Source organism: Trichosurus vulpecula, chromosome 6 (assembly GCF_011100635.1).
Source record: "Trichosurus vulpecula isolate mTriVul1 chromosome 6, mTriVul1.pri, whole genome shotgun sequence".
Lineage (NCBI taxonomy): Eukaryota > Metazoa > Chordata > Mammalia > Diprotodontia > Phalangeridae > Trichosurus > Trichosurus vulpecula.
This window is the reverse complement of record NC_050578.1, coordinates 221,075,889-221,100,697: the sequence shown is the minus strand read 5'-3', so window position 1 is coordinate 221,100,697 and position 24,809 is coordinate 221,075,889. Positions and strand designations below refer to the sequence as shown.

General features: G+C 42.5%; 1 protein-coding gene across 1 annotated transcript in view; it reads right to left on the bottom strand.

Moving 5' to 3' along the window:
- The window catches only part of SERGEF (secretion regulating guanine nucleotide exchange factor), a 250,195-nt gene extending 226,243 nt beyond the window's left edge, over positions 1-23,952 (bottom strand). Inside the window, exons 1-10 of the mRNA XM_036765101.1 lie at positions 23,915-23,952; positions 23,057-23,240; positions 22,478-22,642; positions 21,222-21,357; positions 15,997-16,152; positions 15,084-15,178; positions 14,392-14,452; positions 11,444-11,557; positions 7,035-7,097; positions 3,267-3,425 (exon numbers count right to left, since the gene is read on the bottom strand). Coding sequence (XP_036620996.1) covers positions 3,267-3,425; positions 7,035-7,097; positions 11,444-11,557; positions 14,392-14,452; positions 15,084-15,178; positions 15,997-16,152; positions 21,222-21,357; positions 22,478-22,642; positions 23,057-23,240; positions 23,915-23,952 — 1,171 coding nt within the window. The remainder of the gene's footprint in view (positions 1-3,266; positions 3,426-7,034; positions 7,098-11,443; positions 11,558-14,391; positions 14,453-15,083; positions 15,179-15,996; positions 16,153-21,221; positions 21,358-22,477; positions 22,643-23,056; positions 23,241-23,914) is intronic.
- Between the last annotated feature and the right edge of the window lie 857 nt (positions 23,953-24,809).

The window sequence follows — 24,809 nt, the reverse complement described above, 5'->3', positions numbered from 1 at the left end:
AGATAGTCATTTGGGCGTGTGTATGTGCTAGGCTGTGATCCGCTTGAAGATGGAGACAGTGATGTCTTATTTTGTATTATTTATTAGAGGCAACAAGGTGGAACAGTGGACAGAGTGCTAGATTTGAATCCTGTCTCATTTACAAGCTGTGTGGGTCTTGGAAAACTACTTAACTACTCTCAGCCTTAGTTTCCTCATCTGTAAAATGGAGATAATAATGGTACGTACTTCACACCAAGGCAGTTGTAAGCATCAAATGAGATAACATCTGTAAGGCGCTTTGCAAACCTTAAAATGCTATGTAAATGTTAGCTGTATTAGCTGTTGAATCCCCCTCAGTGCCTAGCCCACAACTTTGCACATGGCAGATGCTTAATTAATTGCATTGCAATGAACTGTATATTCCAAATACCTTTCTGAAAACAGCAAGCAGTGTACTGAAGGGCTTGGAGGAAATTTCTATGATGTTTCTCCGTCAACCAGAAGCTTTTCTAAGTAAACTATCTCCCCAGTACAATGTGGCATGCCAGCTCTCCTAGAAGCTCAGGAAGTCCCTAGTTATTGAATGGAGAATTCCTGCCAGAGAATTGGGAGCAGAACAGGCCACAGGCTTTGCTGTAAGTGCTCCACTAGAGAAGCAGTAAATGACCAACTGTGACTTTGTGAACTACATCTGAGCTTTTTAAAAATTGGCCAGAGGGTTATTCACACAGTCATTCCAAAGGCTTGAGAGATGTTCACAACTCTGAACTCTGCTTGAGTCTCCCGAATCAAGATTTGCTGGTGGTCTTACCACCAACACCACAGGTGTGTCCGGTCAAGATGAGAGAAGAGCAAACATTTCATTTTCTCTCACTAACCCAGCCTGGACCCTGGCTCAACAGCTTTGCTTCATGTTTGCCAACTGACCAAAAGGCAGGGGTTCTTAACCTGCTGTCCACAGATGATGGTTCAGGCGTTCCATGAGCTTGAATGGAGGAAAAAATTTAGCTCTTTATTTTCACTAACTCTGAACTGCAAATTAGTATTTCCTCCAATTATGAATATAGACAACAAAATATTATTCTGAGAAAGGGTCTTTAGGCTTCACCAGATTGTTGCTGTGGTCCATGACACACACAAAAAAGATTAAGAACCCATCACTTAAGGTCAACTGTATTTTCAAAATGGGATAACTAAATACTGCCCAAACCAAAGGCCAACATATTGATCCAGATCTTCTGGGAGTCCCAGGAACAATTCAAAATTTATTCATTCATCCATCCCACAAACATTTCTCAAACACCTGCTACTTACAAAGCACTATGTTCAACACTATGCCTTATGTTCCTCCTCTTTGGAAGAGTATAATCTAATAGGGGAGATAAGATATGTACTTTAGTTAATTAATTCACTTTGTTGGGCACCTATGTGCAGGGCACTTGTGGTAGGCACTGAAGGAGATAACAAAGACAAGACAGGATCTGGTCCCAACCTCAGGGAGCTTCAGTCTAGCAGGACGATATAACAGAAGCCCACCCAAATGGCTATGATACAAATGAACACATAGGGCTGGTACAAAGCATTACTAGAGGTTAGCACAAGCACCAAGTTAGAGGTCAGGAAGGAGTCCTGTGGCCCGCAGCAAATGGGATCTGCACTCAGGGGATGCTTAATCAGAACAATGATCTGGAACCATAATTGCATCTCCATCTGGCCTCTTTCTGAGTCATGATCGAACCCATGCTCTCCTGTACTTCCAGCAAAACCAACCCTAATTTAGCTGCTTACTATGCATGTTCTTAGTCCTTACTTGCTATTTCCCCCTCTGCAGGCTGAGATGCCACCAGAGGCCATGTGTTCTTATATATTAAGTCCTGATGCATTCATATCAAAAATGGTCACAGAACCAGGAGTCCTCACTTCAGCCATGAGAGGCCCCATCAGCAACACAATGCAATGAAAGGACAGCATGGAGAAAGGTTGGAGGTGAAAATATAGATTTGGAAGTGATCTGTTTAGAGATGATAATGGAAGCCAGGGTAGTAGATGAGCCCATTAAGAAATGTGTTGGAGGCAGCCAGGTGGCACAGTGAGTAGAGCACCAGCCCTGGAGTCAGGAGGACCTGAGTTCAAATCTGGACTCAGACACTTGACACATGTACTAGCTGTGTGACCTTGGGCAAGTCACTTAACCCCAATTGGCCTGCCAAAAAAACAAACCAAAAAAAAAAAGAAATGTGCTGGATTTGGAGTCAAGAAACCACTGTTGTGTGGACCAGCCCCTTAATCCCTGTTAGCTTCTGTTTCTTTATCTGCCAAATGAGGACAGCAACCCCTGTTCTACCTAAGTCAGGGGAGTATTGCTGAGAAAGTGCCTTGTAAAAATCTTAAAGCACTATATAAATGAGAGTTAGCAGCAGCATAATTATTAGTATTATAATAAATTAGTAATATTATTTATTTATTGTTTGTTTGTTTATTATTTAATTTATTAGTGGTAGTATTTTTATATAGTTATTAATTATCAATAATTAGCATTAATAATAATAATCACCATCAGATTTTAGTGTCATCTTTTCTTTTCCTGATTCCTTTACATGAAGTCTTAGACCTAGAAAGGATCTTAGCAATCACGACTCCAATGGATTCAGACTCAAATCACGTGTTTACATTTATAGCACTCAACAAACTTATTATGATTATCCGAATCTTATATTTCTTGACAAAGGTATTAAAATGATTACAGTCATCTGGACAGCACTGTATAAGATGATCTGGGTACTGCAGAGAAGCCCTCAGAAGGCTGAGACTCAAGATCTAGTCAAGCTCCCTCATTTAAGAGAATGAGAAAACCGAGGCTTGACAAAAAGTGGCCTAAAGCCACACAGCAATTCAGTGGTGAAACTAGAGACAGGACCCAGATCTCTGACTTCTAGCCCATCGCATCATGCTGCCTTCCATCAATTAAAAACCCCCCTTTTCAATACTAAACAGGCTAGTTGAGATGGGGAGCCCCTATGGTGTTGTGAAAGAAGCCCTAGATTTGGGAGTGAGGAGGGAATAGCCGTGTGGTTCCAGAGAAGTCACTTCCTCTGTCTGGGCGTCAGCTCCTGTCAAGTGGAGAGGATAACACTTGCCCCAGCTGCCGAACACAGATGCTGTTTTTGAAATCTGCGAGTCACCGTGAACATGTGAATACCACTTGCTATTATCACCTCAGTTTCACCAGCTCCCCACCATGGGCTTTTACTGACAGTAGACTGACACTCTTCCCGGGTTCTCACCTGTCCGAGCGACCAAGTGCGTCCACCCACTCCACACCATGGTGACCTTTTCATTCTGGAAACAAGTGGCTTCTATTTTCTGGGGCGTGGGAAGAAAAGCAGCTGGGCTCACTAGCTGGCCGTGTTTGTTGCTCCCCCAAACGTACAGATCTCCTTCATCTAGAACGACCAAAGAGAGAAGGAGATCAGCACAAAGTCAAGTCAGCCACCAGAATGCTGGAGGACAGAGGCTGACGAGCCACTGCTCCGTCTGTGATGGAATTTCCACACAAACCATCCACCGCCTCTTCCCCTATTCATTAGCCAATAACGCAGCCTGACAATCACCACATGAGTGCTTGATTACCCTCAGCTGGGATGGCTTCTTTGAGTAAGCTGGGGTGACTTCAGAGAGAGAGAGTAAGCTTGACAGGGACAGCCGGAGGGGGTGATGTAGAGGTTTTCTTGTGGCTTCCTCCTGCCCTGGAGGCCCATTAGAAGCCCTTTATGCTTCAAGTCAACAAGCATTTATTTAGTGTGATGTGTACAAGGTGCTAGAGATACAAAGACAAAAAGAAAACTCTCTTCTCCATTAATTCTCTGCCCTGAAGGAATTTATATTCTACTGAGGAAAGGAGGGGAGCAGGGAGGGATGGTCCACAACACTGAGAAAAGAGAGAGCATTAGCAACTAAGGGAATCAAGGAAGGCTTCCTGTAGGTGGTAGCACCTGAGTTGAGCCTTGAAGGAAGCTAAGGATTCTAACAAGTAGAGGTGCATGGGGTGAAGGGTGGGGGGAGACTATAGGAAATCGCTTTTTAAAAGTAGATGGAATATAAACTGACACGCGGTCATTTTGGGCAGAACAAAGAGTCTGTGGAGGGAAGCAGGTCTGGAAAGGGAAGGTGGGTGCAGGTAGGCCATTAAAACCCAAACCTCCAACATGTGTCCAGGGATTCAAATGCAGCTACCTAAGATATTAAGCATGCACATGTGGGAGCATGTCTATGTGCATGCATGCACACACACACACACACACACACGCACTTTGCCTAATTCATTAGTATGAACTAGTAAAGGAACCTAACAGTGTAGCAACTAGGGCTCTGGACTTGAAGTCAGGGAGCCCTGGGTTCAAATCCCACCTCTGACATGTACTAGCTTTGTGACTAAAGGCAAGTCATTTAACCTCCCTGAGCTTCATTTTCCTCTTCTGGAAAGAGGGAACCGGCCTCAATGGTCTCTAAAGGTCTATTCCAGCTCTAAATTATAACCTTATGCATATGGACCACTGTCAGACTGACTGCCACCAGGTGCCACCAGGGGGCGTAGTAGGTCCATTAGTAAACTGTATCACAGACTTGGAGATGGAAGGGACCTGAAACGGTACCTAGCTCAAGCCTATACCTAAACAGAAAATCCCTCTACAACATTCCTGACGAAGTCATCCAATGTCTGAAGACTTCTAGGGGTCAAGAGCCCCTCGCCCCTACCCCCATGACCTCTAAAGGAGGCAGCCCCCTCCACTTTGGAAGAATTCTCATCTTTAAGAAGTTTTTCCTTACTTGATCAAGCCTAACTCTGCCTCCCTATAACTTAAATCTTTATTCCCAGTTCTGCCTTGTGGGGGTGCCAAACAAGACAACTCCAATTATCATCATTGTCTTTTGAATGATACCTTACTAGATCTAATCCTTCCTGCCTCAGGACAGCCATCAGATATTTGAAGCCAGGGATCACTGTCTGTCTCCCTCACCCCAAGCCCTGATAAGTCTTTTCTTCTCCAGGCTCAACCTTTTCTTTGACTATAACTAAAACTGCATAGAATTAATTGTGTAATTAAATTCCCCATGGCCTACGATGGATTCCTGGTTACATAATGTACTCCTGCAAAACTCAGATGCTCCTGCTTCACAATGACTGACTGGTTTCACTGCTGAAATCTTGTATCTGTATCAACAATATTTGTAACAGAGCCTCCAATGAATGTTTGTTGAATTCAAAACAGACTTTCATTTTTCTTAATATTTATAAATCACTGAATAAAAAGAGGTTTGTATACTGGGTTGTTCCAAGGAAAAGGCTTTGTATAAAGTGCTCAAAGTGCTATACAAATGTGAGTTATTATTATCATAACAAAAATACATTAGCGAATGAATTACAATGAATTTCGGATGGAATAAAACACTAGCATGCAAGGAAGATCCTTGGCATCTTTCCAGGTCAAAACAATGGTGTACTTAGTAAAATAATTAGAGTAAAATGGAAACAACCCCCAATCTTTTCCTAACCTCATTCCCAGAAGATGGAGAAGCTTCCTTTGGGAAAAAAAGAGGGAAGAAAAATGTGCACAGCAGTCACTGTAACAAAAAGAAACCATCCTGAAACATTTCAGAACTTAATGTTGTGACCAGACATAATTTCAATGGATGATAAGTAAAGAATGCCTCTCATTTCTCAGCGGGAAGGCGGTGGACTACAGGTACAGAATGAGAAATCCACTATCAGACAGCCAATGTGCTGATCTGTCTAGTTTTGCTGTGCTTCTTTGTTGTGAAAAAGGGTTCCTTTTTTGAGGTGAGAGATGAGTCACTTGAAAGTGATCATATAAAAAAAAAGTATCAATAAAACATATATTTTTTAAATACAAAAGGAAAGGTCTGCTCACAACACATAGTGAGATACTAGTAAAATTCTGAATTATCTAAAGCCATTAACAGAGATATTTGTCATTCAAAAATTAGTGAGCATTTCCCACCCATCTGTTGTGTCTCACACTCCTGGGGAAAGTGTCTACCCATAAATACCAGTATCTCAGCTGGACCTCGTGGATCAGCTTGGTGCAGACCCAAAGTGGACATCCCACCAGTTATGAGCATGCCCTCTGGACATGGGTGAGTTTTGCCCATAGGTAGAAAGTCTCGGTGCTGGGAAAGCTATGCCAGAAGGTAGAGTCATACCAAGAGTGAGGTGGTCAGATACTGATGTACCCTTCCTCCTGCAATAATCTAGAGACCACTCTCCCCACACCTTCCAGTTTTTCACCAGTCTGTAGCCCTGAAGGTTGTTGGGGCAACAAACCAGCCTCAGGAATGGATGAAGGACTAGGGGAGGGAGAGGGTAGTGATTGCCTATTGGGCCTCCCATTCTCCAGCCATGACTGTCAGACTTTCCTCAGTTCCTTTCGTCTTCTCCTTCCTCTCACTCCCAGCCATTGTTGGTCAACTGCATTTCCCCATGTGCCAGGATTCCTTATCATGGTTCTACAGAATAGGCTAAATTCATACCACAAAACTCAGAATTAGATGAGTCACACAAAGCACCTCTCTGGGTGATGGTCTTCATTTTGTCAGTAGGTGGCAGCAAATATTAAATACAAATGGCATAAGACTCAGCAAACCATTTAATGCAAAGGAACCTTATATGTCATAGAATCATAATCATAAGAATCACTGAATTTAGAGACAGAAGGAATTTTAGAGATCCAGTCCAACCCTCTCATTTTACTGATGAGCAAAATGGAGCCAGAGAGAGGAATGGCCCAAGGTCACACTAGGGAGAAAAAAAAACAGTACTGGGGTGGAAGCCAGTATATACCAAATATACTGCTCTTTTCTCTGAATTATATCTTGGCTGGTCCAGTCCTTCCACTGTTCCCACCCTTATTCTGTTCTTTTTTCATCCCAAGAAGGATGGATAGGGTTGAGTATGTCAGACACTCTTACCACCCTGGGCAACAAAGCATATACCAAATTCCAATCACTGAGTTACACAGAGAGCCTGTACACACCCGTTAACGATGCTGAGTGGCAGGAACCAGTAACAACCATCTTTACTTTTGAATTTTCCAGGCCTAGAAAAGAAACAGGTAACAATTAAAATGAGGCCAGCCCTATCTCCCTTCCTTCTTTGCAGAGGCGGGGGACCACAGGAATGTGGCATTGTTTATACTGTGACACTCAGCTGATGTACTAGTTGGCTTTGATGAATTGCTTTTTTTCCTCTCTCTCTTTTTTAAATTATTTGTTACAAGGAATGGCTTACTAGGGAGGACAGTGGGGATGCAATATTCTGAAATTAAGGGACAGAAAAGTAAGAAAGATCAGTAAAACAGTGAAATAAAATGGGTCTAGCTGAATGACAGCTTCTACAGCTCCCTTCAAAGAGAAAGCCTAACACTGGGATGGGGTAGGAGTGTTAGGATGGAGAGAACAAACTGGGGGTGGAGAGGTACATTCTAAGACAATCCTCAGGAATGAGTTCTGGACAGGAGGGAAGTTATAGAATCATAAAATCTCAGAGCAGGAAGGAACTTTGGAAGTCTAGTCCAACAAGAACCTAAGCAAGAATTCTTTCTGCCATATACCCGACAAGTGGCCTTCTCCCTCCCCCTGGAAGACCTCCAATGCTGAAAAGCTCATTTCCTCCAGAAGCAGCCAATTATGTCTTGGGAAAGCTCCATTACGTTAGAATTCCTTCCTTGATTCTAGATGAAAACTCTCTCTACCTTCTACTCACTGCTCCTATTTCTGCTTGGCCCTAGAGGGCAGATAATATCTCCCACATGATAGCCCGAACTCGTTGGCAGTTATCATGACCTCCCTCCCACCCGAACCCCAACAAGGATCTGTGATTTCACAAGTCGGGTAGCATTCTCTTTCTCTCATGGAAATCATCCTTTCTATGCCTTCCCTTCTCTAGGCTAACCACCCCTAGTTCTTCAAGTAATCAACATATGACCTGAGCTACAGGTTTTCAATGTAGTGAGTTAAATGCAGAGTACTCACAGTTCAGAAGCTTTGTCCCCTAAGAAAAAAGGATTTACCCAGCTATTCTTTGCCATGGAAACCTAGAGCTTTGAGAAGTCAACCTGTGTCAAAAGGACTCTGACATTTCTAACCCTCTTTTTTGCATGCCATCTACCTGGTGATGTCACACCTGCTGGCTGACTCTTCCTCCTCATCCAAATACAATAATAGCTAGGTTTGCCTTGGCAGAAAGAGTCTAGATCACCAAGAGACTCTATCTGCCTGACAACCCATTGTCCTTTCCTGAAACTGTCTACCTGAAATTCAATAGATGAGCTAATTGCTACTGGGGCCCAGCACACGCACTGGTGAGTTCCCAGGCCACAACCCAGCAAAAGAAAGGGGAAAAAATGTGACATTTTTACAAAGTGTCCCATGGTGAAAATCCATTCCCCATATGTGTTGTGGTCAGACTTGCACAATTTGGGTCAAAAGAATAAATGTGGGGGGGGAGGGGGCGGAGCCAAGATGGCAGCTGGAAAGCAGGGACTAGCATGAGCTCCCTGCCGAGTCCCTCCAAAAACCTATAAAAAATGGCTCTGAACCAATTCTAGAACTGCAGAACCCACAAAACAGCAGAGGGAAGCAGGGCTCCAGCCCAGGACAGCCTGGATGGTCTCTGGGTGAGGTCTATCCAGCATGGAGCTGGGAGCGGGGCAGAGTGGAGCAGAGCCCAGCATGAGTGGCACGGACCCACCGGACCAGGAGCCGGGCGGAGGGGGCCCTAGCGCCCTGAATCAGTGAGCTGCTGCAGTTACCATACCTCTCAACCCACAAACACCAAAGACAGCGGAGAAGGTTAGTGGGAAAAGCTGCGGGAGTGGAAGGAGTTCGAGGTTCAGCCACCGCCCTGGGGCAGCGGAGGTGGCCCAGCTACAGGAGTTCAGCTGCAGTTGCTTCCAGCCCCAGGCCCACCTGGTGGGAGGAATTAAGTGGCGCATCAGAGCAGGAGTGAAGAGCCTGCTGAAGATCTAAATCCAGTCTGGGTTGGGGGTTCTTGGGGAAGGAGGACAGCTGGTGTGGCAGAGCTGGCGCATCCCCCCAGGCAAGGAACATAGTTCTCTAAACTCCACAAGCAGTCGTACCCCACTGAAAAACTCAAGGATCAAGTTAGTTGGCTGGGAATATGGCCAGGCAGCAAAAACACACCCAGATTCAGACTCAGACTTTGGATTCTTTCTTTGGTGACAAAGAAGACCAAAACATACAGACAGAAGAAGTTAACAAAGTCAAAGAGCCTACAACAAAAGCCTCCAAGAAAAACATGAACTGGTCTCAGGCCACGGAAGAGCTCAAAAAGGATTTGGAAAAGCAAGTTAGAGAAGTAGAGGAAAAATTGGGAAGAGAAATGAGAAGGATGTGAGAAAACCATGAAAAACAAGCCAATGACTTGCTAAAGGAGACCCAAAAAAATACTGAAAAATACACTGAAGAAAACAACGCCTTAAGAAACAGACTAACTCAAATGGCAAAAGAGCTCCAAAAACCCAATGAGGAGAAGAATGCCTTGAAAGGCAGAATTAGCCAAATGGAAAAGGAGGTCCAAAAGACCACTGAAGAAAATACTATCTTAAAAATTAGATGGGAGCAAGTGGAAGCTAGTGACTTTATGAGAAATCAAGATATTATAAAAGGAACCAAAGGAATGAAAAAATGGAAGACAATGTGAAATATCTCATTGGAAAAACCACTGACCTGGAAAATAGATCCAGGAGAGATAATTTAAAAATTATTGGACTACCTGAAACCAATGATCAAAAAAAGAGCCTAGATACCATCTTTCGAGAAATTATCAAGGAGAACTGCCCTGATATTCTAGAGGCAGAGGGTAAAATAGAAATTGAAAGAATCCATCGATCGCCTCCTCAAATAGATCCCAAAAAGAAATCTCCTAGGAATATTGTTGCCAAATTCCAGAGCTCCCAGATCAAGGAGAAAATACTTCAAGCAGCCAGAAAGAAACAATTTGAGTATTGTGGAAACATAATCAGAATAATCCAAGATCTGGCAGCTTCTACATTAAGAGATCGAAGGGCTTGGAATACGATATTCTGGAGGTCAATGGAGCTAGGATTAAAACCTAGAATCACCTACCCAGCAAAACTGAGTATCATGCTCCAAGGCAAAATATGGATTTTCAATAAAATAGAGGACTTTCAAGCTTTCTCAGTGAAAAGACCAGAGTTGAATAGAAAATTTGACTTTCAAACACAAGAATCAAGAGAAGCATGAAAAGGTAATCAAGAAAAAGAACAAGAAAAAGAAATTGCAAGGGACTTACTAAAGTTGAACCATTTCGTTTATGTTCCTACATGGAAAGATGATGTGTATGATACATGAGACCTCAATATTAGGATAGCTGAAAGGAACATGCAAATATACACATATATATATATGTGAATGTGTATGTATGTATATATGTATGTGTGTATATATATATACATATATATATACACACATATATATATACAGAGAGAGAGAGAGAGAGAGAGAGAGAGAGAGAGTGGACACAGGGTGAGTTGAAGATGAAGGGAAGATATCTAAAAGAAATAAAATCAAATTAAGGGATGAGAGAGGAACATATTGAGAGAGGGAGATAGGGAGAGATAGAATGGGGTGGATTATCTCACATAAAGGTGGCAAGAGGAAGCAGTTCTGTGGGAAGAGGGGAGAGAGCAGGTGAGGGGGGAATGAGTGAATCTTGCTCTCATCAGATTTGGCCTGAGGAGGGAATACCATACATACTCAATTGGGTATCTTACCCCACAGGAAAGAAGAGGGAAGAAGATAAAAAAAAAGGGGGGATGATGGAGGGGAGGGTAGATGGGGGTGGAGGTAATCAAAAACAAACACTCTCGAAAAGGGACAGGGTCAAGGGAGAAAATTCAATAAAGGGGGATGGGTTGGGAAGGAGCAAAATATAGTTAGTCTTTCACAACATGAGTATTGTGGAAGGGTTATATATAATGATACACATGTGGCCTATGTTGAATTGCTTGACTTCTTAGGGAGGATGAGTGGGAAGGGAAGAGGGGAGAGAATTTGGAACTCAAAGTTTTAAAAATAGATGTTCAAAAACAACAACAAAAAAAAAGTTTTTTCATGCAACTAGAAAATAAGATACACAGGCAATGGGGCGTAGAAATTTATCTTGCCCTACAAGAAAGGAAGGGAAAAGGGGATGGGAGGGGAGTGGGGTGACAGAAGGGAGGGCTGACTGGGGAACAGGGCAACCAGAATATATGCCATCTTGGAGTGGGGGGGAGGGTAGAAATGGGGAGAAAATTTGTAATTCAAACTCTTGTGAAAATCAATGCTGAAAACTAAATATATTAAACAAATAAAAAAAAAGAATAAATGTGCAGCTTTCAATAGAATGAAAGTAACTCACCTGTCACTCTGCAAGGTTCCTTGGCTGTCAGGAATGGTGGGAGGGGCGTCTCTGGGCATGCCCGCCGCCCTGTGGATGCCAAGCCTGTGCCCCATTGGAACACCAGGCCACTCTCTTCACACAGAACAGAAGAAAAAGGAGAGCAAGCAGGTCAGGGAGGAATTCATACTGCTCTATTATACCTAGATCTCAAACCAGAAAAGAAGGTTCTAATCCTAGCTCTGCCATGTAAGTATTATCCATGGAACTCTGGCCAAGCCACTTCTCTGGGCCTCAGTATTCTCATCTGGAAAATTGAATCCTTGGCCTAGATAACCCCTAAGAGCCCCTCCTTCTCAAAAGTCCTGTGATTTCTATTATTATAGAACATTGTAATTTTAATACCATTCTAGAAATATTTTGATATAAAAAGTCCAAAGCCTATGGCTAATAATAAACCTGAGAATCTTTGATATAGCCCAAAGTACACCAAAGAAAATAATCAAAAACAAAATGCACCTCCACCACCCCCCAAAAAGCCATGGAAAATAACCCAAGGGTCCAAGATCATATTTTCAACAGTCTCCTAGATATCTTGACCTGAGTGTCCCACCAACACATTTACCTCAAAATATCTAAAACTAAATCCACCACATTTCCCCCTAAATCTAAGGCAGTCAGGTGGAACCACAGACAGAATTCTGGGGATATAATAGAAACAACCTCAAAGAGCTACTATGAGGCTCAAATGAAATAAGAAATTGCTTTACAAACTGTATGTATGCATGTGTATATGCATGTGTGTATACGTATACACACACATACCTGTGTGTATCAATATATTAATATATACACACATATACATAAGTGTATGTATATACGCATGTGTACATATATATATATATATATGTATATATTGGATATTTTTAGTGATGCAGTTTTACTTGTGTTATGTACATTATATATTATCCGTAATATATTTACAATAGATAGATGATAGATGGATATATAGGTAGATGATGGATGGATGGATGGATGGATGGATGGATGGATGGATGGATGGAAAGATGATAGGTGTATAGACAGATGATAAATGGATAGATATGTAGATAGATCGATAGATGATGGATGGAGAGATGATAGATGGATAGACAAATGGGTAGGTAGGTAGATGGATAGATAGACAGATAGATAGATAGATAGATAGATAGATAGATAGATGAGAGAGATTAAATGTTGTTTCATTGACTTCAGAGTAGGGAGTGAGGCAGTTGCAGGCACACCTTAGATGTGTGTCCACAATCATCTCTCCTTCAGAAGCTTAGGAAAAGGTGTGCTTCTAGCACAGGGGTGGGAAACCTGAGCCCTCAAGGCCACATGTGGCCTTCTAGGTCCTTGGGTGCAGCCTTTTGACTGAGTCCAAGATGTACAAAACAAATCCTTTTATGAAGGGGATTTGTTCTGTGAAGTTTGGATTCAGTCAAAGGGCTGCACTTGACGACTAGATTTAGAATCTAGCGCTTTCAGTGAATTCGCAGATAAGAGCTACAGCAGTTGATAAATTAACACCTTCTTACTTCCCTTCCCTAGAACCCTTTCTTTCTTTCCCTCTCTCTATTCCCACCACCCCAGGAAGAAAGGTAATTTTGGCTAAAGCTATTAGTACTTCCATCTAGACCAAAGAAGATGAGAAAAGAATGGGAAAAAAATTAAAACAAAGGCTGTTTTTAAACATTTTCTTCTCCACCTTCAAACCTTCCCAGGCTCACTTACCCCCACTCACTACAATAACTAATACTACACTTCCCCCTCCCCTCACCCAAACACCACCACCTCTCCCTTCATCATGGATAGAGAAGAAAAGATCACTTGCAGTTTTATTTTTTTAAATTAAATAATCCATTCTCACCCCTCAAGGTCTCCCCTGAAGGACTTTCCTAAATGGAGAGTCAATGTGGTATAATAAGAATGTTGGATCTGATGGAGGGAAGATCTGGATTCTAATCCTCACTGGCTTCCTCATGGAACCCCTCTGAGCCTCAGTTTCCTTATCTGTAAAACAGGGATAATAATAACTGTACTACCAACTTAATGGGATTGTTATGAGGCTCAAATAAACTAGTGTTCAGAAAATTGCTTTGAAAACATTAAAAGTGCTATACAAATAAATGGTAGTTATTCTTATGAGAGCTGAGTCTCCCATCCAGTGCCCCTTCTTTTCTTTCTTTCTTTCTTCCTTTCTTCCTTTCTTCCTTCCTTTCTTCCTTCCTTCCCTTCTTTCTTTATTTCTTTTTCTTTCTTCCTTCCTTCCTTCCTTCCTTTCTCTCTCTCTCTCTTTCTTTCTTTTCTTCCTTCCTTTCTTCTTGCCTTCCTTTCTTTCTTCCTTCCTTCCTTTCTTTCTTTATTCCTTTCTTTCTTTCTTTGATTGGTTGATCCTTTCTGATTAGGGCTACAGTATATACAGTGAGATCACACAGGATTTAGACCTTAAAGAGACCTCATTTTCAGGCTGAGTATACTGAGAGCTGACAGGAAAAAGTGACATGCCCATTGTCACCCAAGTAATAAGGGGCCAACAGACAGAAGGGAGAAGATAATAGCTAGCATTATACAGCGCCTTAAGGTTTACAAAGCACCTTACATGTTCTCTCATCTGATACTCACAACAACCCTGGGAGTCAGTTTTAAAACTGAGGAAATTGAGGCTGAAAAATGTTCAGTGCCCTGCCCAGGATCAAACAGCTAAGTCACTGTCTGAGGCAGGATTTGAACTCGGGTCTTCCTGACTCCAAGTCAAGTAGTGCATCTCTATTATGCTGCCTAGGGCTTGTCTGAGCTAGGATCTGAACTCAGTCCCTGTAAGTAAATTCCAAGTTCAGCTCTGTCTTCACTGGACCCTGGACCCTACATAGCCATTCTGGAACAATTAGAGTCTCTCCCCAAAATGTAAATTAAAACAAAATGATCACCTGTAACAGCCAGAGCATGCCTCATTCCAGCCGCAGTGCACACAACCTTCTCACTCAGGAGCTATTGGAATCAACACACAGGATTTGGAACCACATTTACAAATAAAAAAAAAAAAACACAGGCACTGCAGAAAACTTTTTTTTAAGGAAGCCTTTTACTTAGGCCTTTTTTCTTCTTGAAACCTTAAATAAAAACCGTTCTGTGAAAGTGAGTGATCAACCCTGATCCCCCAAATGCACACAGGTAAGATAAAGGGAATAAGCATTGGTGTAATACCTACTATATGCCAGGCTCTGTACCAAATGCTTTACAAATATTTTCTCCTCTGACCCTCACAGTAAACCCCATGTTACAAATGAGGAAACTGAGGCAAACTGGTTAAGTGACTTGCCCAGGATCACACAGCTACTAAGCAACTGAGGCCAGATTTGAACTCAGGTGTTCTTGACTCCAGTTGTTTATTCATTACACTGCTTTGCTGGCACTAATCCATCAGGGCTTAGCCACAGACTGAGGCAAACACCTGAATTCCCCTCATAACAGGCCATTTCCAAGCTAGGAGGGAGGCTTGCCTACCTTAGACCATAGTCTCCTTGTCAGCATTCATTCCAAACACACTGATACATGAACTTCAAGAGAATACCGTAACTTGTGGCAATATTCATGGTGACGCTAGGTACTAAGGGCTTACCTCTATGACTTGGGGGGTCACCTGTCTTCTGGGCCCAGGAGGAAGGCCTAACTGACCAAATGCATTTGAGCCACATGATAGAACCTGCCCATTTTCTGTAAGATAAAAATACTGGAGTCATAAAACTAACAGGGGGAGATATTGAAGACCATCAGATCAACATGGTCAGAATCCCCGTATTACCAAGGTCGCTGCCCAATGGAGAAGATCTCAAAGATGAGGGAGTTCTTAGACTGCTAGGCATTTTCCATTAAATTGAACAAACATTTAACAATCATCTATTATCTACAATATTACCAAGAACAAGGGTACTGGAGATGGAAAGAAGAGTAAGACATAGCCCCAGGCCCCAAGATGCTTTAAGAGAAAAGAGGTAAGAAAGCCCGATAGACTGTGGAAGGGCCTTTAAATACTGCCTACCATGAAAGGTAGAGTTTGCCAATGACCTCTGGGCTGCTCTAGTTCAGAAGGCAACAGAAGCCCTCAGGCAGCTGTCAGAGCAACCGTTACCCAGGACCTCTCAAAGCTGCCTCACAGATTTTGTCAGCCTTCAACACAATGTCAACATTACTGATCCAGCCTGGGCAAATATTCCCTAGCTTCGCCCCCTAGTATTTAATACCCACAACCCAGACTATAATTCTCAACTGGCACCACTGACCATCACAGAATCCTAAGGCAGAAAGAAACCTCCAAAGATCATCTAGCCATGCACTTCCCCCCAGCCCCACCCTGCCTGAGTACTGAACCCAGAGAAAGGCCTCTTTTACTTTTAAGTCTCACCCTGGAAGAACAAATCTTTCTTGCTTCTAAAAACAGCCGTTTCAAAGCAGAGTCACATAATCAAAGCTCCAACTATCATCTGGCTCTTCCTCAAATTTCCTCAACTAAGAGAGAGACCAAGAAGTATTACCTGTGAGCAATAGTGTAAAATCCCAGCCACAAGACACCTGCAGGACCCGTAAGCCAGCCAATGGGGTGCAAGGGACAAAAGACAGAACGTCCTCAGTGTGACCAAGTCCCAGCTGCCCATCTTTGTTCTGGCCACAGACAAAAAGCTCCCCTCCATCTACAAAACAGAATACTTCCAGTGAGCACAGAAGGGGAAATTTCACCTTACCAAAGATTCAAAAGAGATGTCTTTTTTGTTTTTCAAAAGAGATTTCAACTAATTGAAGTTCTGACATAGAACAGCTTTCTCCTCCTTTTTTTTTTAAGTGAGTAAATAATTTTAGCATGCATGGGAACCAAATGGCACAGGACAAAGGCACTCAGCTGTGATAGAAATATATATAAAGGGATATTCCAAGCACAGATGTTCTCATGCCTCTTTTGGAACAAGAGAATCTAAGAAAAAGCATAGCTTAGTAGATTGAGCACTGGACTTTGAATCAGGAAGAGCTGGGTTTAAATATCATGACTTAATTTTTCTAAAGCCTCCATTTTCTCATCTGCAAAATGAAGATAATAATGACTGCATTACCTACCCTACAAGGTTGTTGTTTAGTCCTAATTAAAAAGTTTGTATTGCAGGCTTTAAAGCACTATAAAGAAGACGGTGGATTAGGGGCAGCAGCCTAGTCAAACTCTCCTAACATTCCCCTCTAAATAACTTTAAAATAATGCCTCAAATTGGGTTTTGGAGCAACAGGGGCAACAAAAGTTCAGAGTGAGACATTTTCCAGCCTAAGACAACTTAGGAGGGCAGCAGCAGAGGTGTGGGACACTGGGATGGGCCTGGAGTGCATGTGGTGGGAGCATCAGCAGTTGCGGCTGTCTCAGGAGCTCACAGGCCAGAGACAGTAAGAAACTCAGACAACTGGTCAGAAAAAAAATGAAAGGGAATGACTCTATAATCAGCTGGTGCTGATTGGCAACTCTAATGCCTATAAGCAGATCTGGGTTGCAATTCGAGATCAGAGAGGAATGCTTGAGGTCAGTCACAAGAGAGCAGTGACCCTGGTCACTGACCTAAAGCAGAGAGGAACACTAATGCAAGCAGGTGACCTGTCCACAGTTCCAGGGCCAAGAAGAGCACTAGCACCTGTGGCTGTAGGGAAACAGGAGCACTTCTTGGGTAAAGATCGGAGCCCAGACTAGAAGAGCAGGGACCATGCCTCTCCCCAGATCACACCACCTTGGGAGCACTGCAAATCTGCAGATCCTCAGAACTACCTCTAAAAATGGTAGCACAAAAAAAAGGCGTGAAGCTTGTGACACAGCCTCCCCATACCCAGGTGAGCAAAGCCCAATTTTAACATAAAGTTCAAAATTAAGAACCAAGCTGAAAAAAGGAGCAAACAACAAAAATAGAACTTGACCATAAAAAAGCTACTATGGTGGCAGGGAAGACCAAGACATAAATTCAGAAGAAGACAACAATGTGAAAACAGCTACAACCAAAGCCTCAAAGAAAAATGCTAATTGGACCCAGGCCCAACAAGAATTCTTGGATGAGTTAAAGAAAGAGATTCAAGTTGTAGAGAAAAAAATTAAGAAAAGAAATGAAAGTAATGTGAGAAAATAATGAAAAAAGAAGTAACAACTCAGCAAAAAAGCACCGAAAAAGAAAAACTAAAGAAAATAACACCTTAAAAAACAGAATTGGTATAATTGTAAAAGAGGCACAAAAATTCACTGAAGAAAAGAACTCCTTAAAAAGCAAAACAGAGAGGAAGAAATTAAAGCTGTCTATAGTCATATGAAATAATGCTCTAAATCAGGGCTATCCAAAATGCAGCCCATGGGCCACATGCTGCCCACAGTGCAATTTATATGGCCCACCTACAAGCATAGAAATGTACATAAATGCTTTAGTAAATGAAGCTGAGCTGCTGCAGAGCTGTTACTAAAATGGCAAATGAAAATATAATGTCTATTGTTTCAATAAAAACCTAAGGTTGGACAGCCCTGCTCTAAATCACTTTTAATTAGAGAAATGCAAATCAAAACAACTCTGAGGTACCATGTCATACCTATCAAATTCACTAACATGACAAAACAGGAAAATCATAAATGCTGGAGATGTTGTGGGAAAATTGAAACACTAATGCATTGTTGGTGGAGTTGTGAACTGATCCAACCATTTTGGAGAGCAATTTGTAATGGTGCTCAAAGGACTATAAAAATATATATATACCCTTTGACCCAGCAATAACACTTCTAGGGTTGTATCCCAAAGACATCATAAAAATGGGAAAAGGATCCACATGTACCAAAATATTTATAGCAGCTCTTTTTGTGGTGGCAAAGAATGGGAAATTAAGGGGATGCCCATCAATTGGGGAAACTGTGGCGTATGAATGTAATGGAATACCATTGTTCCGTAAGAAATGATGAGCAGGCAGTCTTCAGAAAAACCTGGAAAGACTTATATGAACTGATGCTGAGTGAGGTGAGCAGAACCAGGAAAACATTGTACACCACTGCAGCCACATTGTGCAATAACTAACTTTGATAAACTTAGCTCTTCTCAGCCATGCAAGGTTCTAAGAGAACTCCGAAAAGCTCATGATGGAAAATGCTGTCCACATCCAGAGAAAGAACTATGGAGTCTGAATGCAGATTGAAGCATACTATTTGCTCCCTCTTTTTCGTTTTGTTTTGTTTGTTTCTTCTTTCTTGTGGTTCATTCCTATTGGTTATAATTCTTCTTTACAACATGACTAATGTGAAAATGTTTAATATGAATGTATATGTAGAGCCTATATCAGATTGTATGCCATCTGGTGGGGGGGGAGGGGAGGAAAGGGAGGGAGAGAGAAATTTTAAAACTCAAAAGGCTGTGGAACTGAATGTTGAAAGCTAAAAAAAAAAAAAAACCCCAGCAAAATAGGCCAAGCAGAAAAGGAGACACAAAAATTCATTGAAGAAAATAATTCCTTAAAAATCAGATTTGGACAAGTGGAAGCTAATAACTCCATGAGACATCAAGAAACAATAAAACAAAGTCAAGACAAAATAGGATGGGGGGAAATGCACAGTAATCATAATTGTGAATGCAGTGAGCTCACTCATAAAATGGAAGAAGACAGCGGAATGGATTGGAAACCAGAATCCAACAATATATTGTTTACAAGAGACACACTTGAAATGAGGGCAGGGTGGGAGGATGAGAAAGTGAGAGAGAGAGAGAGAGAGAGAGAGAGAGAGAGCACTAAAAAAAGAGATGGAACAAAATCTATTATGTTTCAGCTGAAGTAAAAAAAAGACAGGGATAGTAATCATGATCTCAGACAAAGCAAAAGCAAAAACAGACTGAATTAAAAGTGATATTCAGAGAAATTACATTTTGATAACAGGTACCATAAACAATGAAATAATATAAAAAACTTTTATAACAAGTTTGCATGATAAAGGCCTAATCTCTCAAATATATAGGGAACTGAGTCCAATTTTTAAAAATAAGACATTCCCCAATTGATAAATTGTTGAGGGACAAATAGTTTTCAGAAGGAGAAATCAAAGCATCTATAGTCACATGAAAAAATGCTCTAAATCACTATTGATTGGAGAAATGTAAATTAAAACAACTGTGAGGTACAACTTCACACAATAGAAATGACAAATGCTGGAAAGGATGAGGGAAAATAGGTACACTAATGAATTGTTGATGGAGTTCTGAACTGGTCTAACCATTCTAGAGAACAATTTGGAACTACGCCCATAGGGTTATAAACTGTGCATACCCTTTGAGCCAGCAATGCCACTACTAGGTCTGGACCCCAAAGATATCAAAGGAAAAGGAAAAGGACCTACATATACAAAAATATTTATGCTAACTCTTTTTGTGGTGGCAAAGAATTGGAAAGTGAGATGTTTATCAACTGGGAAATGGCTAAACAAGTTGTGGCATATGATTATGATGGAGTACTATTGTGCTATAAGAAATGACAAGTAGAAAAAAGAGAGAGAAAGAAATGACAAGTAGGAAAACAGAAAAACATGAGAAGATCTATGTAAACTGATACAAAGTGAAATGAACAGAACCAGGAGGTCATTATACACAGTAATAGCAGCATTATAATGATGATCAACTGCGGAAAAACTTAGCTACTCTGACCAACAGAGTGGTCCAAGAAAATTCCAAAGGACTCATGATGAAACCTGCTATCCACTTCCAGAGAAAGAACTAATGAATTCTGAGTGCAAATTGAAGTATAATTTTCTCATTCTCTTTGTCTTGTTTTTTTTTCTGTGATATAGTTAATATAGAAATATATTTTTTCTTATTTCACATATATAATTGATATATTGCTTGCCTTCTCAATGAGTAAGTAGGGGTAGGAGGAAAAGAATTTGGAACTCAAAGTTAAAAATAATAATAACGTTAAAAATAAATTTGTTGGGTCATTTTTCAGTTAAAAATAATAATAACGTTAAAAATAAATTTGTTGGGTCATTTTTCAGTCTGACTCTTTATTACCCCATTTGGATTTTTCTTGGCAAAGATACCAAAGTGGTTTGCTGTTTCCTTCTCCAGCTCATTTTACAGATGAGGAACTGAGGCAAACAGGGTAAAGTGACTTGCTCAGGGTCACAGAGCTAGTAAGCATCAGAGGGTGGATTTGTACTCAGGAAGATGAGTCTTCCTGACTTCAGGCCCCACACTCTATCCACTGTCCCCACCTACTGCTCCTAAAAATAAATAAATAAATAAATATATTTTAAAACTTCAAAATGTATTTGTTTTATTAAAGATAAGCACTCTAGAAACATCAGGAGTTTTTAATTTGTAGTCCATGAACATTTTTTTAAACATTTTGATAACTGTATCTCAATATAATTGTTTTCCCTTTGCATTTAAAAACATTGTTCTGAGAAGGGATCCACAGACTTCACCAGATTGCCCAGGGGTTCCGTAACACAAAAGAGGCTAACTTCTGAGTTAGTTTTCTCTGCAAACATCAATGGGGTGGGAGGGGGAAAGGATTCTAATTTATAGAGTAGAAAGAAAATTGGAATTATCCTCAGACTGCCTGTGTCATCGTCTACAAGTCACTTTCCCCTCTGGGCCTCAGTTTCCTCATCTGTAAAATGAGGCGCCTGAACAAAATCATCCCTAAGGTCCCCTCCAGTTCTAAATACTTCGAGCCTGATTGCATTTGGTCTTCAGAGAAGGCAGGTCCTGCAGGTTACCTGTGACCACAGCTGAGTGTCCCCCTCCTCCTGTAAGCAGCTTAATGCGCTTGGGGTCACAGAAATCATTCAGCCGTTGGGGCTCAAGCATATCCTCTTTATGGCCGAGGCCAAGTTGCCCATAGCTATTTGCCCCCTGGACACAAAAGAGAACCATAATAGGAGAAAGTGAGCAAATAAACATGAATGTCTGTGCAATTGTACACTGAGAGCACCACATGTGTACAGCCACCCCTCACACTCTGCAGCCTGGGAAGGGCTCTCAGACCCTCCCTCCTCCCCCATCCCTCGCAATGGCCCTTAAATCCCCATTCAGGGAGACAGGACGCATTTCTTTTCCTCCATATCCTATAGTCCCACAAAGGTGGGACCACCATTGCAAGTACTTTCACCAGTAAAAAATTAAAGGGGGGACGGGGGAGAGATGCTAACTGCTCTGGGTATGTTATGAGAAGAGAAACACCCGCGCCAATACTAGCAGCGGCTCTAGAGACTGGTGTTCACAGTAGTTTGCCCAAACCTTGGTAACCGTCTTAAAGCAATTAAAAGATGGGAAAGAGGGAGATTTGTCCTGCTGGGCCCTAGAAAGCAGAACTAGAAACAAGGGGAGGTAGATTGGGACTTGACGTAAGAGGAAAACAACCTAACAAAGCTCTGCCAAATCGAGAGCTCTCCAGTGGGCTGCTTTGAGCCGAGGTCTTCAAGCAGAAGCGGCATGACCACTTGTTGGGTCTATTGAATGGAATTTCTCTTGGGAGGGTAGAGACTGGACTCGACGACACCAGAGGTCCTTTCTGGGAGCCCACAACCCCCGCCACTCACACTGCCTGCCTCTGAAACAAGCCTGGGGGCTCCAGGACAGGAGCACAGGGGTCGCTGAAGGGGAAGCCACGCCTTAAAAGGAAGGGGCTTTAGATCGAACATCCAGCCCTCCCAGGGCAGAGAAGGGGCTTCCACATTTTAGATTCTGTAGCCAAAGAAAAGGCCCAAATGTGCACGCAGTCCAAAGGCAGGGTCTCTCTCAGGGAACCTCCATAGCCCAGCAGAGTCTTGAGTCCCTGGCTCTCTCCCCGTGCAGCCAAGGCGAGCCCACGCGAACCCATCCCGCTCCACCATCCCATGCCTCTGGACCCCGGCCCTCCCCATCCCGGACCTCCAGATCCCAGAAGGACTACAGTTCCCCAGACTTCCTGAGCCTGTCCATCTACCCTCCAGACCCGGAGCCCTGGGGTGCAGCCCCAGGAGGAGTCAGGTACCCAGCTCAGGAGCAAGATCACGGTCTCGGTGGGGGCCCCAGCCCTGACAGAAGCAGCCTCCCCCTGGCCCGGCTCACGCTCCATGCCTCCAACGCACTCCACAGCAGCGGTCAGCTCCACCGGAGCTTCCGGGTGTGGGTCCGCCCCGGAGTGGGCGGAGCTTTGCTTTGACGTAAGAGGGAAACCTGGTAACAATGAGCTCTCCCAAAGTGGAAGGCGATGTTGGGTTGCTGTCAGCCCAGGTCTTCAAGCAAAGGCTTGGATGACCACTTTTGTGGTCTTTTGTCTAGAATTTCTCTTCAGACGGTTTAGAGAGGATTCAATGGCCCCAGAAGGAGGTCCTTTCTGGAAGGGCACAACCTCTGTCCACTCCCCCGACGCTCAGTAACTCCCAGCCTTGGAAACAAGCCTGGATCTATGGTTTCTGTAAGGCCGGCCTTCCAGGGCTGGAGAGCTGGGCCCCAGAAGTCGAAGCCACCACTCAATAGCATAGAGGTTTTCCAGCAGACACCAAGGAGCCTGCGGGCGATGCCGGGGGTGATATTGGGGATGGGGGTGGGGTGAGGTAAGGGACGATACGGGGACGGTGCGGCTGCACTGAAAAGGGAATTGGGAGGCACTGAGGTGGACACCAGAAGCACCCGTGGGCCCATCCTCGCCCCGCCCAGCATAGCCGGCTGAGGCAAAGGAGTTGTCCCGGTGGTTCAGACAAATGCGATCGATGTCTGTCAATCCAGGAGCCCTGGCACCGGGGGCAGCCAGCCTTCTCCAGCCCCGGACCGTGCCCCAAGGGTTTCAGCTAGAGATCCAACTCCTCAGAAAGGCTTGCTGAACACTATGGCCCACATTGGTCTCTCCCTACCCACACCTTATCTCGTGTGCACCCTTTAGAGACCGCCTTTCAAATCAATCAAAGAGCATTTACTGTTAAAGTGCCATGCACTCTACTAAGCACTAGGTGTACAAAAACAAAAGTGAAGGTCCCTGCCTTCAAAAAGCTTATATTCACGTAGCAGGATTTGTTTAGCCATTTTCCTACTGATGGAATCTACTTTATTTCTAGTTATTTGCTATTACAAAAAGTGCATTTTGGTATATATGTGAACTTTCTTTTTATAAATCACTTTGTTGGGCTGCTAGGTGCTGCAGTGAGTAGAGCACCGGCCCTGGAGTCAGGAGGACGTGAGTTCAAATGCAGACTCAGACACCTGACACATGTACTAGCTGTGTGACCTTGGGCAAGTCACTTAACCCCAATCGCCCTGCCAAAAAGAAACAAAAAAAAACAACAACTTTGTTGGGGTATAAGCCTAGTTGTGGAATCTCTGAGTAAAAGGGTATAGACATTCTGGTTATTTTATTTGCACAATTCTAAATTGCTTTCCAAAATAGTTATATTAATTCAGAGCTCCACCAACCATGCATTCGTTTGCCTACCTTTCCACAACCTCTTCAACATTGACTAGTTTGACCATTTTTGAAAAACTTATCCAACTTTGAATCTTTTGTCATCTTTGCCAATTTGCCGAGGGTGGAGTAAAATCTCCATTTGATTTTCAAGTTCCTTAGGACAAAGACTAGAGGTAACTTAAAGTGTGTATGTTCTTTAGCCTATAGTACAATGGCCAACCACTCACCCTGTGAATTCACACTAGATGAGATACAAATTATAAGAACTGGAAGAGATATCATTTGTCCAATAACCACCTTGTTTTACAAATGAGGAAACTGAGGCCCAAAGAGGAAAAGTTATTTGACCAAGATCTAATAGCAGAGTCCATCCAGATTGAAACAAGGAATACTGAGAATAGTGATTGTTGATTGATAGAATCTTAGTGTCAGAGTTCAAACTATAGGTGACTGAAGATCTCCTCTACAAATATCCCCAGCAAATGTTTCGCAAATGTATGCCCATTCCTTTTAAAATCAAACCAAAATCTGCCTCTCAAAAACTTTCATCCACTGCTCCTAGATCTATGGGAGCAAGAAAAACCAATTTAATCCCTTTTTGTTTTATTTAAGCCCTTCAAATTTGTTCAGTAATTTTTCAGTCGTGTCCAACTCTTTGTGACCCCATTTGAGGTTCTTGGCAAAGATATTGGAGTGGTTTGCCATTTCCTTCTCCTGCCATTTTACAGACAAAGAAACTAAGGTAAAAACAGTCAAGTGAGTTTCCAGGGTCACACAGCTAGTCTGAGGTTGGATTTGAACTCAGGAAGACTCCAGCTCTAGCAGTCTATCTACTGTGGCACTTAACTGCCCAGCCCTTCATTCATTCAAGCAAACTAGTCAGTCAATAAATATTAAGCACCTACTATATACTAGGCACCAT